Raw genomic sequence first — 13,958 nt, 5'->3', positions numbered from 1 at the left:
ATTCTCTACTTTACATATGTATAGAAGACTCTATACGATAAACAATACTGTCTTATTTTCTGATTTGAGGACTATCGAGGATCAAAGAGTGTCTTGCACGTGGGGTCTATCAATTGCCATAACTTGAATGCGGGCTGATCGTCGGGGTATAAGCTAAAGAGTCCATACGTCCCGAGTGTGCAGCGGAGGCAAGCCACTGGACATGGCGAGAGGGGTTGACTCCACTTGGTTTTCCGTCGGGCAGGAGTGAATAGAAGGATATGGTGTTAATATTCTGTATATTTAGAATTAATTCTCAAGAATGGAAAGAATAATATACTGTCCATTCAACTATTATGGTAAACTCCTCAACCTCATAGATCCAATCTCCAATCGGTGAGGAACCAGGCACCCAACTGGGTGGATCGGACTGGGCGGGGCGGCAAAGAAGAAAATTTGTCCCGGAGGATCGTCTGGTGCCAACGGGGGGAAACAGAACAAGATCGGGTCATTCCAGATTCTGCAAAAGACCGTTCTATCCTGATTCAACCTCTTTTTTTCTACCATACCTATCAATTCTTCATCCCATATCATCCATGATGGATTTCCAAGGTTAGGTAAAGAAAAGAAAAAAAAAAAAGTACGGTACGGCATTCTGCAGCCACCAACCGGGCAATCGGCCCTCACCGCCCGGGCCCCAAAGAGAGAGAACTTCCAGCTTTTGTTCTTCATCCTTCTTCTCTCCCTCTAGAGCCATGTCGTCGCAGACCATGACGGCGCCAGCAGTGGGCCATCGACCGCCTGATCCAGGCCCCGATACGCCCATGTACGACTATGGCGGCTCTCAGAACGACGCTTCGCCTCCGACCGACTCCAGGAGCGACTCCGCAATCCGCGACATGCATAATTCTGCCCCAACCTCCAAGGGCTTGCCCGCCACTCCAATCGGAATCAAGATGGAACCCGTCGAGGCTCAGGATCTGGCCGGGTCCGAAAATCAGAAGAATATCAATACCCAGTCCGCTGCGGGTGCGCTGCTTGCTCAACTTCTCGGGAATCAATCTGCGCCGACGAATTCTGTCCCGACGAACGGGTTACCAACGATGGAAACGGGGACGGCGACGGGGACAGGGACAGAAACGGGAAATCACCAGGATGTGAAGATAGGCGACGAGGATGGCCAGCTGGATGAAAAGATGGACCTGAACAACGATTTCTCGCTCGAGTTCAACCTACAACAAAATGGACAGGCCTCGGCTTCGGCAGGGATGCAAAGTATGTCAAATGGGGGTAAATCGACGGATGATATCTTCGCGCAACTCGATGCGACGCCACAGGATGGATCTCATACGGGGCATCGAGGGTCAGACGCCATGGACCTTTCCGATCCCTTGAACAACTCGAAGACAGACCTCGACCAGCAACCGTCCCTGCTTCCCCCCTTCGATTTCGCCATCGCCCCGAAAAACGCCTTTGAGGCCCTTCAACAGAACGAAATGCTCACCGCAGCCTATCTATCACAGAGCGCCGATCTGTCCGCCTTGGGTTACCAAGATGGATCTACCTCGGTGGCCGGATCAGAGCCTCGGATTCAGGCCTTTGCGAAGCTGGAGTTTGACGATGGCCACTTCTATTGCAATACGTACTCGTTTATCTTGGGTCGCGATGTACGGGCAGCGCGCGCTGCGCACCAGCGAGAGTATCAGTATCGGCAGGCCGTGCGAAGCTCTCGGGCCAAGAGTTCGAGCGGCGGTAATACTTCTCATACGCCTAACCGGATGAAGCGAGAAGAGAGCGCTGCAATAATGGGCAGCGTGGTCAGCGACCGCGGAGGTATTATGGGATTTGATCCCGACGTTCCTCCAAATATTTCTGGCAACAACATGCCTGGTAAATTGGATATGAACCGAAGATCCTCAAAATCTTCGTTTGATGGATCAGTCGTGCCGCTGCACGCCAATCCGGCTCAATTACAAGCCCCCACCGATTATAATGCACTCGCCATGCAGTCCCTTCAAGAAGGAAATGGCGATCCCAAGCCGGTTGATACATTGGCTCTCCTCCCATCTCCTGATTCTTGTCCAACCATTCCTATTCACCCTCCCTCGACAATAGACGGCACGGCTGCAGGTCACCGCGGTATCTCTCGCCGACACGTCCGCATTGCCTATAATTTTGATCGCAATTTGTTCGAAATGGAAGTCATGGGTCGCAATGGAGCTTTTATCGGTGCTGATTGGCTGTCCCCTGGGCAAGTCCGGCCATTGCATAGCGGTGACTATATTCAGATTGGAGGAGTCCGCATCCGATTCTTACTGCCAGATGTCCCCATTGGAGAGACTGGTGCGGACCGTATGGAGGAGCAACTAGCCGAGGAAGATGAGGCTGATCGGGGCTCCGTCGATGCCGAGCATGAGATTGATGATACTGACAAGCCTCTCAGTGACAGCGAGAGCAGGGAGCCCTCTTCCAAGATCACCAAGATCGTCCTCAAGACCAAGGACTCTGATTCCTCCAAGGCCCTGCCTTCTATCGAGGCTGGCGGGGAGAATGGCGGGCAACCTGCACGACGCAGGGGTCCCGGTCGTCCTCCCAAGGACGGTATCATGTCCAAGCGCGAGAGGGCCGAACTGGCCAGGGAGCAGAAGATGGCTGCCAAACGGGAGGCCAACGGTGGTGTCACTCCGCCACCCCCCGTTCTCCCTACTAAACCTACTGCTAGCAAGGCTGGAAAGACCGTCAAAGAATCAGTTGGTGCTGAATCTCCACCGTCTTCCGTGAAACCTGCCGAGAAGCGCAAGTATACCAAAAGGAAGAAGGGCGATGGCATGGACTTTCCTTTGCCTTCAACAGAGGGAGGCCAATTCACGACTGAGCACCGGCCTGAGGAATATGTCAAACCTCCACCCGTCAAGAAACGGAAGCCCTCGCGGTCTCCGTCTCCCAACTATCCCCCGGAGTCTGCTTATACTCCCGAGGACCTGGCCAAGCCGCCTTATAACTACGCTGTTCTGATCTTTGATGCTTTGACGGAAGCTGGAAACCCGATGACGCTGAAGCAGATTTACCGTGCCTTGAAGTTGAAGTATCCATACTTCCGCTTCAAGTGTGAGACTGAAGGATGGACATCGAGTGTGCGACACAACCTCAACGGCAATAGTCATTTGTTCATGCACGCCGAGCGAGATGGCAAGGGCTGGTCCTGGCAACTTCGTCCCGGCGCGTCCGTCGAGAAGGAGAAAAAGAGACGTCCGTCACCTCCACCGCCGCAACCACCTCAAGCATCAGTGCCGCCTCCTCAGCACTACATGCCTCCTATGCCTCATTCGTATGCCCCACCGACGGGTGCGCCTGCTCCAATGCAGAATCAGCACCAGCATCAGCATCAGCACTTCCAATTCCCTTCCATTCCGCCTTCCAATTCCTTCTCTGCACCTTCAGCGCCTCCTCAACAACAGCATACCAGTCCATATGCACCTCCTCCCCCTGCTTCTACCGCCCCTCCCCCTCCTGCTCCTGCTGCCGTTCCTCCAGTATCTGCGCCGGCACCTGTTGCAATTCAGACTCCCGTGCCTGCACCCGTGTCAGTACCAGCGCCGCCATCAACTACGCCTGCTCCCGTTTCGGCTCCGGCTCCTCCTGTTCCTGCACCTGCCCCTGTGCCAGCCCCTGCATCTTTCCCTATTCCAAGTGCCCTGCGTGGCAACCTCCCAGCTGCCTTTGCTCGGACCACACCTGGAACCTATACCTCTCCATATGCCTCCAACCCGCCTCCGCAGGCTCCTCAACAGCAACAGCCACCTCCGCAGAATTCGCAGCCGCAGCCACAGCCTATTCAAGGGCCACCGGGACAGCAGGCACCGCAGCAACATCAGCAGCAGCAGCAGCATCATTCTCCTTATCCCCCACCCCAAAAGGCACCTTCTACCCCACAGCCACATATCAACTCTCAATCCCAAGCCTATCCTCCTCCCGCTGCGCCGCAATATCAACCTCAGCACCAACACCCAATCCAACAACCGGTCCAGATGCAACACCAACAGCACCAGCAACCGCCACATCAACCTCCTCCACATCAGCATGTGCCACCACCGCATCACCAGTCACATCAACCACATCCTCCACCTCCAGGACCTCAAACACACCATCATCAACCACCACCGCAACATCAGCCGCAACACCAGCACCATTCTGTGCAGTCTGGTCCTCCTCCACCGGTTGCCCCAGAGTCTCCTTCGTTCACTGAGCGCGCCAACAAGGCCATTGACGACTTTGAGAATGTTCTCATGGAAGACTACGAGGACAAGAACTACATCCGGGAGGTTCTTCGCAGTGCGCGTGCCCGGGTTCTAGGCAATGCCACGGAGAGCTCATTCCCTGGTGGCGAGCCCAAGGATGAAGCGGTCATTATGGATGTGTTGCGCAACCTGGTGGGAAGCCTGAAAGAAGAGTAAACAGCACGACCAGTTTTGGTAATGTTGATTTATTCGTCCTTTCTGTCTGGTGTGTGATTTATAGAGCTCTCATATCGAGTGCCTCTATTTTTATATACGGTTGTATCCCAGCTCTGTGATGTCTGGTATCACACTGTGATCAAACTGGACTGTTATGAGCGCTGGATCGGGAGTTGATTGGATTTTACACCACAATCACCCCGGAAGTGCTCGGCCGGGAGGGAACTGGATTGGAATGGAATCGGCCTCTTGTGCCCTCCTCCCAGCCCTCCTTCCCCTGACGACCTCTCCGAGTATACGAGTCTATGTCATTTTTTTTCTTTTCTTTTGCGTATGGGTTCTTTTTGAATCTTAATGATATCCCTCTGTTCTGGCCGGCCTATGCCTGGACCAATTTCTGGATTGTTCTTTTTCCCCTGTTGAACCACTTCATCTTTGACACGCTTTTTGTCGTGTGGACCCAATTATCATCCTGCATTCTCTTCTGGTTTGGGGAACAGCACGGAAGGGTAAGAGCCGAGGACCGTTTGACTCCGAACAAAGTTTGGAGTCACCGGTCCCCGTGTTTACCGTCCGTCCCCTTTGCCCGTTAGATCTTTTTGGATCCGGCGTCTATCCTATCCCCATTGCCCCCCTTCCTGTGGTTCGGGTGCATGTTATACAATTAAAAAAGCTTGAGCATGATAGAAACAAAAATACCAAAGCATCTATACGGGAATTTGTTCTCCGGTAGTACATGTACAGTTACGTGACTACCTACGCCTGACCTAGTGTTATTGTAAACACGAGCTAGATATTAAAGATGTCGAGTCATCCCCCTCACTTTCATTAGAGGAATGAAAAGAAAAGAAAACGAAAAAATAATAAAGAAAGAACAGTATAGTTGCCGGAAACCCGAAATCCAAAGCATTGATTTCTAATGCAGAACCCCCTCGAACCCCAAACTCCGACGCCGGCCGTTCATCGAACAATTAACACTGGAGGAAGTCAAAACGCCCTTCCCCACCTAGCCATCCGGTCCGCGGCGCTTCTGGAGAAGTTTAGTCGTGGTTAGAGTCTGCGAATGTAGTCTACGGTGTATTTGGGTTATTTGCCTCCCCCGCCCTCGAACGGCTGCAGCCCGGAGAGCCTAGAAGAGGGGGGGGGGTTATGATGGATAGTACAAGCGCCCGGAATTTTCCTAGGCGGGGTTGGGAAGTATATTCTGCCCGACCGGCTGCAGGAGAAGCGGAGTTGGGAGAAATCTGACTGCCGCTGGCTAAGCCAACTAGAAAGTAGTAACTAGGTACTCCGGGCTTGTGGTTGGTGGTTGGGCCGAATGTAGCCGGAAGACAGCGGTTTGTTATTTTTCTTTTTTGCTCCACTGGTTGGGCAGGGAGAGGGGAGGAGGGGATGGGGAGAAGGGTTCCTGTTGGTGGGTTGATTGAACCAGTTATAGTCTTGGTACGAAGGAGTACGCCTGCTGGAGGGATATATTACTATGGAGGCGTTGGAGGAGAAAAAGTCGACGTGGATTTATTGGAGGAATGCATAGTGATACACCTCCAATAGGATTTGGGGAGAGGCTTTTTTTTTGTTTGTGCATGCGGGATTTACTATGGAGTACTGTAGGTACGAGATGTTTTGGATTACTTGGATAGCCATCGTACTGGAGAAGGGGATTGGTAGATCCTCGTATATAAGCTGGGGGGCGATATATACGAAGTAGCCGCAGTCATCATGCCTCGTCAGTATATCGATGCCTACGGAAATAATAATAGTAGTATACTGTCTACTGTATATACTCTGTACTGGTTGCTAGGCAGCTATCACATCTCAGAATGATCTCACATAATAACCACGTTTCTGTCTATGTATATACATAATTAGCCACGACTAGGTAACTCACTACGGGAATACACCAACTCGTCCCGTGCGCAATGAACTGGTCCACCGCCCGTCCGTTCGACACACCGGCGTTGCCTCTCCGCCTTCTCCGGCCACTCGTTTTCTTCGGACACCTCCTCCTGTCACCGGCATGACGCTATGCACCCTGCAGGGATCGCTTCCAGACTCGGTGACTCAGAAGGACCCAGAGACCAGCAAGTTAGAGAGGGGCCGTGAACAAGTCATCGATCATCCGGTCGGTCATCGGTCATCGGTCATCAAGCATGGCCTACTGGCCTCTTACTGTAGGCGGCCCTTGCTTGGTTGTACGGGGTGATCCGAGGTACGAGTTTGACATAGTTTCCTGCTTGTGTACGGAGGACCTATACACACTTTCTATATTACTGCTATTCAGTCCATCCCCAGTTTAAAAGTAGTATGAACTTGAACTACCATCCTTCACCGTAGACCTAGCAACAGAAGGAATGTCAGTCTGCAACGCTTGGACCCCACACAGAATAAAAATGTGTCCCCCCTATCGCTGTTCTCGTACAAAAGTGTATTGCACTCGTAATTCTGCCCCATCGGCCAGCCTCCAGTAGCCTCCTGAACTAGAAAAAAAGGCTGGAAATCTTGAAATTTCTAAACCCCATTCTTACAAGCTTTACAGCTTAGTCAAGTGGAGACCCGCACGAGTGGCCCGCTTCTTTTTTTCTCTCTTCCTTTTTTTAGAATTTTTTTTCTCTCGTTTCTGCTACGCTAACTGGTTTAAGTGACACGGGCGTTGCATCACCAGGCTTGAGTGTTGGTTTTTTTTTTTTTTTTTTTTTTTCGGTCTTGGGCTCTTGAGTCTGAGGGGAGGCGACTGACATACTTTCTATGAGACGTGACTAGTCCTCGCTCGGCCATGGCCCACGCCCGTTCACGTTCACGCCGGAGTCCTCCCGCATAATAATAGGGTATGATGCTAGGGTGGCTAGGTACCTCTCTCTGGACTCTTCTAAGCCTGTACTCTTACGTAGAGTTCCTTTCTTTTTTTTTTTTTGCCTTCCTGGATTTACTATTCCGGAGGGGATTTCGTGTGCTGTCATCTGGGGCAATGAGGTAATTACTGTATGCTGTATACTCTGTCCGGACGGAGGGATTAATTAAGGATGCTTTGATTGGTATTATCTAGATTAATTTAGGGATTTTCAAGACGGGGTTAACGGGGTATAGCCGTTGAAATAGTCTAGTAGTCTAATTAAATATCATTATCAATGCTATCCCATATGAAGGACTGTCTATGATAGAAGAATAGGAATAACTTGATTCTCAGGAGTCTCGGAGTCGGTAATAGTCGGTGACGGGCGAGTCCACAGTAAAAACCACCCGCCACCAACAGTCGAGGCCCAGGTATGGTAACGGTGTCACGTATTGTCAAAGCCCACACACACACATCCACAAGTCCACTCTCCTCTCGCTCACTCTCCCCTTTCGCTCCTCTCTTCCTCTTCTCTCTCCCACTCCTCCCCTATTCAACCACTCCTCCTCCTTCCAACGAGCTTTTCACTAAGTGTCGTTGCTGACCTCATTCGTGAGGTTTGCCTCTACGCGAGGGAATTCCCCATTTTTTCTGTGATCTTCTTCTCCCTTTCCCCGCGGGTTTCGCCCTGTTACTCTTGTGAACGCGTCCTCTTCTTCCACCGAAGCCTTCCTCCAAAAAACTACGTTCGGTGCAGAGAATACGTTCGCCAACCCGCCTCTTTCCCCCCTTCCTCCTTCCTAACCCGTCGTGTCTATCTGTCTGTGTGATTCGAATTCTTGCTCGACTTTCGACTACTGCGACCTCCAAAAAGACCAGTTTCCCGAAAATTTATCGAGGGCCTCGTTCCCAACATAAAACCCACGCTCGTTCTCTCTCATTTGTTCTTCGGTCCACTCGGTTTGATTGAAGAGTTTCCCTCAATGTCATTCAACTAGAGACGTTCACTACGACGATATCTGAGCCACGCGCTCCTCGAGCAGCGCTCTCCTCTCCTCCCCCCCCCCCCCAGGATCAGGGCCTGGTGAAGCTGTAGACGGTTCGTGTTTTTACACCCCCTCCCAATCCTCGATTCGCACCAGTCCTCCCCCTGGTCATTTGTCCCAGCTGTATCCTTGCGCTGCTCCTCGGACCTGGCTAGTTGTGTGTACTGACGTTCTGGTGAACGGACAGAAATTCGCGCCGCCTACCACTTCCCATCCTGAACTTGGTTACTTCAACCCCCCTCTCCCCCTTTTCAAGATGCCGTCTTTCTTCGCTCCAGGCCACGGCCTGCCTCCCACGCCTCCTCATATCAACAGCGGTGGTCGTCTGGATGAACCCTCGTTCTATCCGGTTGGTCACTCCGCGTTCCCCCCTCGCTACCACCAGAGCGGCTCTGAGTTCATTGAACAGTACTCGCAGTCCCTGGTCTACGCTAAACCGAACGCGATGAACCTGCACCCTGGATCCGGGCATCCTATGCATTCTGCGCGCGACATGCACTCCATGGGCCACCAGCAGTCAATGTATGGCCCCATGGCAACCGCATTGCCCCCAATTCGGGCCAACGTCCAGCTGCCGCCCATGGATAGTGCCATTCCCCCGCAATACCGCCGTCAGGAGATTACCTCGATGCAACAGCAGCACCACCACCAACAGCAGCTGGAGCAGCAACAGCAACAGCACCAGTCCCGCAAGGAGGAAAAAGCTACCGGAGGTGTCGCCGCCCACCTGGATTACGAGATGGATCGCATGTCCGACTTCGTGGCGGAAATGACCCAGGGAATGTATGATTTATACAACACCAAGATCACCCTTTCAGATATTGACTTCGCGCGAAGCATCTCCCCAGGAACTACCGTGCCCCCTCAGTTCAGGAAATACGTCTACCAGATCTTGTCCTCGACCCGCCTCCCCAGTTCGACTATTCTGTTGGGCCTGTTCTACATGTCTAGCCGCATGCGCATCTTGTCCGCTCAGCGGGTCTTCCAGTCCGGCAGTGGCCAGATCTACCGTATGTTGACGGTGGGCCTGCTGCTGGGCAGCAAGTTCCTGGATGATAATACCTTCCAAAACAAGTCATGGGCCGAAGTCAGCAACATTCCCGTTGCCGAATTGAACAAAATGGAGCTCGAGTGGCTCTTTGCCTTTGACTGGAAGATCCACGAGCGCATCTATGATCAGCAAGACGGATTTGCCTCGTGGCGCCGACACTGGGACAACTGGAGTGCAAAGGCCAACGTTCGGGCCCAGGAGTCTTCTCGTCAGACTCTGGCGCCCATCGACACTACCGTTGTCCGACACCACCAGTCCGTTTCCAAGCCGCTCATGTCCCCCGAGGGACCCATCCCGCCGCAATACCAACGCAGCTCGCACGTTGAGAGCTCCTGGCTCAACCCTGCTGCCTCCGAGTACTCCCCGCCGTCGGCCCCTCACAGCGGCCCCAACACCCCCGACTACTACTCGGTCGGACCCTGGGGTTTCTCAAACCCACCGCCGCCTTACTCGCAGGGGGCCTGGATCGCTCCGCCCCCACGGTACATTGCTCAGTCTGCACCTCGCTCGCAACCCCCGTCCTACCACCACACTCCGGCATACGGCCTGCCGTTTGCTCAGAGTGTCTGGACTGGCCATGGCTCTTCGTGTGGCTGCATGTACTGCGCCAAGCATATGGAACACTACATGTGTAACAGTGCTTTCCCTGCTCTGCAGCCCATTGTTGCTGGCTAAGCACACATAACTTGTCTCTCTATCTGTGTGTGCGGTCTATTACATGTTGCATCTTTGCTGATATTATCTCATGACCTGGGACGAAAATCGAGATGAACCAACGTCCTTTTGAGCCTTGGCGTTCTTAAAGAGGTTGTAAAAGTCTCGTCTCTATTTCGGCCTTCTCTTTCTTCTTCTCTCTGTTCGGTTCTAGAATTTTTCTTTCTCTCTCTTTTCCTATTCTCGACTTTCGAATCGCGTGGGAGGATATTGCATGGGTATTCTTTTTTTGTCTTTCGACTTGTTTATTTCTCTGTTCGATGATACCGTTTGTTTCCCGCTTCCACCTGTTCGATTCGATGTTTACGCCCCCTCCATTTGCCAAGTCCTTTTTATTCCTTCTTCCTTTTTGACTCGCTGTCCACACTCAACACTTGAGCGATCGGCAATTCCGCGTCAACACCCGAAAAGTTCACTTTTTGTTCTGCGACTTGCTGGTTCGTGTCGGCTAAGCGAAAAACTCTCCCAAAACACCAAAAAAAGAGGAAAAAGACGCTCTTCACGGCGACATTGGCACGTCCCGGCCATTCTCACGATACGACATGGTTCCATCGTTACTTGTCCTCCATGCACCCAACTCTTCGGGCCATTGGACGATATGATTATGCAGTGGTCCTTTCGTCGGTTCATTTTCTCTTGTCTCGTCCTATCTACGGATGGTCGGACAAACTCCCTGGCCGGGACCGCAGTCACGACGATCACGAATCCCTAAAATCTGACTTTGTTTATTACCCATGACCTTTGGTTCATATCTTCGGCTCGTTTTTTTTTTCTTCTTGGACCTTCTTGTTTCCATTGCCTCTTGCCGTTTCCCATGCTTGGCATTCTTCGTCCGGCTCTGATTACCCATAGATTGCTGTTTTATTTCTCTCGCGCTTCTCTTTTTCTCTTCATGTCGGTACATTATCTCCATTCGACTACGCACATCTCTGTCGCATTTCGCTACTGCGCTGGCCAATCGGAAAGCAATGAAGCGGTTGTGCCTATGTGCACCCGGCGTTAATACTTCACTTCACTCATCGACGCATTTCATCAACTTCTCTTTATCTGCGTCTTGCAGTTCCGCTTCTTTTTTCTCAACCATGATTCATCCAAACAAACTTGAAATACTCTTTTTCTTTTCTCTGCAGCCTTCATGATTGCCTTTGAACTCCCATCTCCATCTTTGATTCCCCCCGTTCGGTCAACAAACAACTTCGCTCGTCTTGATTCATTCAATTGAATTGAGACTCGTTGTTGTTTACTAAAGACCGACTTAGCCATATTTTTTTTCTTTGATTCCCCATCCGCTTAGATGGCATTGCATACGGGATGTGCAGGGGATCAGGTTCGGTGTTACGTGTTTGTGTGTCTGGGTTTCCTCTTCCCTTTCCCTTGACCGTCTACACCTATTCCAATTTCCCTTTTGCATCTGCCATTGCCTTCGTGTCGAGGCGGCGATTTTCCTAAGGCAGTCAATATCCTTTCCAGTTTCTATCTACATTCCATGGGTAGAGGCTGGCTAGCGGTGGCCTGATTCCTGTATGTAGTCTATTGGTTCTTTCGACTTCGTCCTTGTTTTCCATTTCCCTTTGCCTGTGTCCCTCCGTGAGTGTGGGCTTTGAGATAGCCTGCGAAACTGGGTTTGTGAGAATCTGGTGTCAGGGCTTGTTTTTGGCTTTCCATGAGCGGGGTTTCATGGTCTCTGTGTTGGGACGTCTCGTTGTCTTAGGATTATTCGGGAAATATGTGACAAACTATTGTCTTTGTCGCTGAATTTGTTCTGGTATTCTTGTAGATTCGTAAATTAAGTCTGGTGGATAGTAGGCAATAACCTATTATCTACCTAGTAGAAATTCAATCACATACGATTCGACATACTCAACCTCTTGAATCATGCAGTGTCATTCTCATTCGTGTAGTCATAGTATAACGCTTTATCCGAAACCCAATGCCAGTCAAGTAATAGTTATCATCTAGGCCAGTCACTAATAAAACCCTCCTCATCTAATTACATCCTTTTATCAAATTAGAAAGCTTCCAAGGCGGTATACCCAATTTTATACCCCCAGCTGAACGATCTCAATACACGCTCCCCTGAATACTCTGGTCCTGTTGCCGCTGCGCTTCCAGGGAAAGCACCTCCTTATTCTGACTGTTTTGGTTATTACCTTGATCTTTCTCGTCGGAATTCCCCTGATGGCCTCGTGGCTCTGTCGTACGTGGTGTTTGCGTGTCTTCGCTTTCGTCATCGCCGTCTCCTAGGATATTTGCCATTCTCCAGGGTTGTTGGGATGCTGTTGAGGACGTCTGTCTGTGGTGACTGGGTCGGATGGTCGGGTGTGTATGTGTTGTAGAGTGATTATGGTGATGATGGTGTGGATGGTGGTGAGGACGACGTTTCGAGTCTTCTGTTGGGTGGGAACTGAGTTCGTCGTCGCCATCTTCTTCCGCGTCTTGGGATGGTCTGGACGTTGACGATGAGTGGACATGCGAGTGTGAGTGCGAGTGCAGAGTAGGCGTTCCACTGCGGGGACCGTGGTGGTGAGGGTGGTCGTTATCGTCGCCTTCGTCGTCGGATGGAGCGAGGCTGTTTGCGCCGCTCATAGAGCCACCCCCGTCGCGGCCGCCTAGATGGAGTAGAGCCATTTTGAGATTGGCGGTGGACGAGGATGAAGCGGGAGGGTGGAGGAGGTGGTCTTCGCTGTCGCGGAAAGGACCTAGACTTGGACGGATGGGACGTGCAATCCCACCGTAGCGAGTATCCGAGCTAGAAGAGCGTCCGGACGTATCTTCGTTCTCGTCCCCCGCTTGAGTAGTGGAGTTACCGTCGTTGTTGGTGTCTTGCAAGGTAGACATGCTTTTATCATTGGGGAAGGGGAAGGACCCTTCCATACTGTCGGAGGTAGAAGCAGCTTGTTTCAGCGGTGACGGGTGATCGGGATGTGTAGCGACATTGCCTCGTGTATGACCACGATGCATCGATTCCATCAATTGTGTCCGAAGGGACTTTTTAGCATCACCGGTCAACCCGTGGGTACATCCATCAGGACAACCACCCCATTTTCGTCGGATGGGAATATGATCCGAAGGGGCGGGAGCGGGAGGTTGGCCGCTGGCCTCGCGCTCGCGTTCTCGCTCTTTGCGTAAATCGGACCATGTCCGCAGTTTATTCTGGAGGGTATATTTGCCGTTATCCGGGTTGAGGGTCATGATCACGAACTCGCAGTGGTTGATATTGCGCAGGTCCTCGAAGTATTCCACGCTCCAATGGTACCATTTCATAAGAAACACTCTTGTCATCAGTCCGTGGGTGACGAGCACGCATACACTGGCAAAGTCCTCCTCGCCGAAGAGTCGCCACAGCGATTCGTTAAATCCGCTCACACGGTCGTAAGCATCTGCGGCGGACTCGCCGTTGGGAATACGATAGAAGAAGTGGCCATAGTCTGCCCGTTCCATCCACATACGCTCCATTTCGGTCGAGCATGGTTGGAAGTTGCCAAAGTCTTGTTCTCGTAGTCGGGGCTCTTCATAGACTTTGATGCCGTGCCTCGGGAATGGCGATGGGCTGGGATCGTCGGAGGTCAACGATTCTAGCATCCCTTCGGCTGTCTCTCTCGTCCGCCGATATGGAGAAGTAAAGAAGTGGAGGGTATCATCGGGATGGAGAAGGTCGCGCAGTCGACGGCCGGCCTCTTGTGCTTGTCGATGTCCTTCGGGTGTGAGTTTCACTCGGTGGTCGGGAGTGGTTTGGTGAATATCGCGGTTCTTATTTCCTTCGGACTGCGCATGGCGGACAAGAATAATCATCTATAGAATAGGATCAGGTCAGATCGAGCATTCCCAGACTCCTTACTAAGATGAAGGTAATACTTACGCGTGGTTTCCCCATGGCTCTGAAG

At 51.8% G+C, this 13,958-nt stretch overlaps 3 protein-coding genes across 3 annotated transcripts; 2 read left to right on the top strand and 1 right to left on the bottom strand.

The window, feature by feature from the left end:
• Nucleotides 1-734: 734 nt before the first annotated feature.
• Nucleotides 735-4,433, top strand: N7496_001781 (forkhead domain protein; the record flags this gene model as incomplete). Its single annotated transcript, XM_056694712.1, has 1 exon — nt 735-4,433. The coding sequence occupies one exon, from the start codon at nt 735-737 to the stop codon at nt 4,431-4,433; it is 3,699 nt and encodes a 1,232-aa protein (XP_056561441.1).
• Nucleotides 4,434-8,565: 4,132 nt separating this feature from the next.
• Nucleotides 8,566-10,035, top strand: N7496_001780 (uncharacterized protein; the record flags this gene model as incomplete). The annotated part of the gene is made up of 1 exon (XM_056694711.1): nt 8,566-10,035. The coding sequence occupies one exon, from the start codon at nt 8,566-8,568 to the stop codon at nt 10,033-10,035; it is 1,470 nt and encodes a 489-aa protein (XP_056561440.1).
• Nucleotides 10,036-12,135: 2,100 nt separating this feature from the next.
• N7496_001779 (acid phosphatase DET1) lies at nt 12,136-13,948 on the bottom strand (the record flags this gene model as incomplete). Its single annotated transcript, XM_056694710.1, has 2 exons — nt 12,136-13,866; nt 13,934-13,948. 2 exons carry the CDS (start codon nt 13,946-13,948, stop codon nt 12,136-12,138), a joined length of 1,746 nt encoding a protein of 581 aa, XP_056561439.1.
• Nucleotides 13,949-13,958: the final 10 nt, after the last annotated feature.

This window comes from Penicillium cataractarum, assembly GCF_028827025.1.
Source record: "Penicillium cataractarum strain IBT 29864 chromosome Unknown utg000001l, whole genome shotgun sequence".
NCBI lineage: Eukaryota > Fungi > Ascomycota > Eurotiomycetes > Eurotiales > Aspergillaceae > Penicillium > Penicillium cataractarum.
This window is presented reverse-complemented; position numbering and strand designations above follow the sequence as displayed.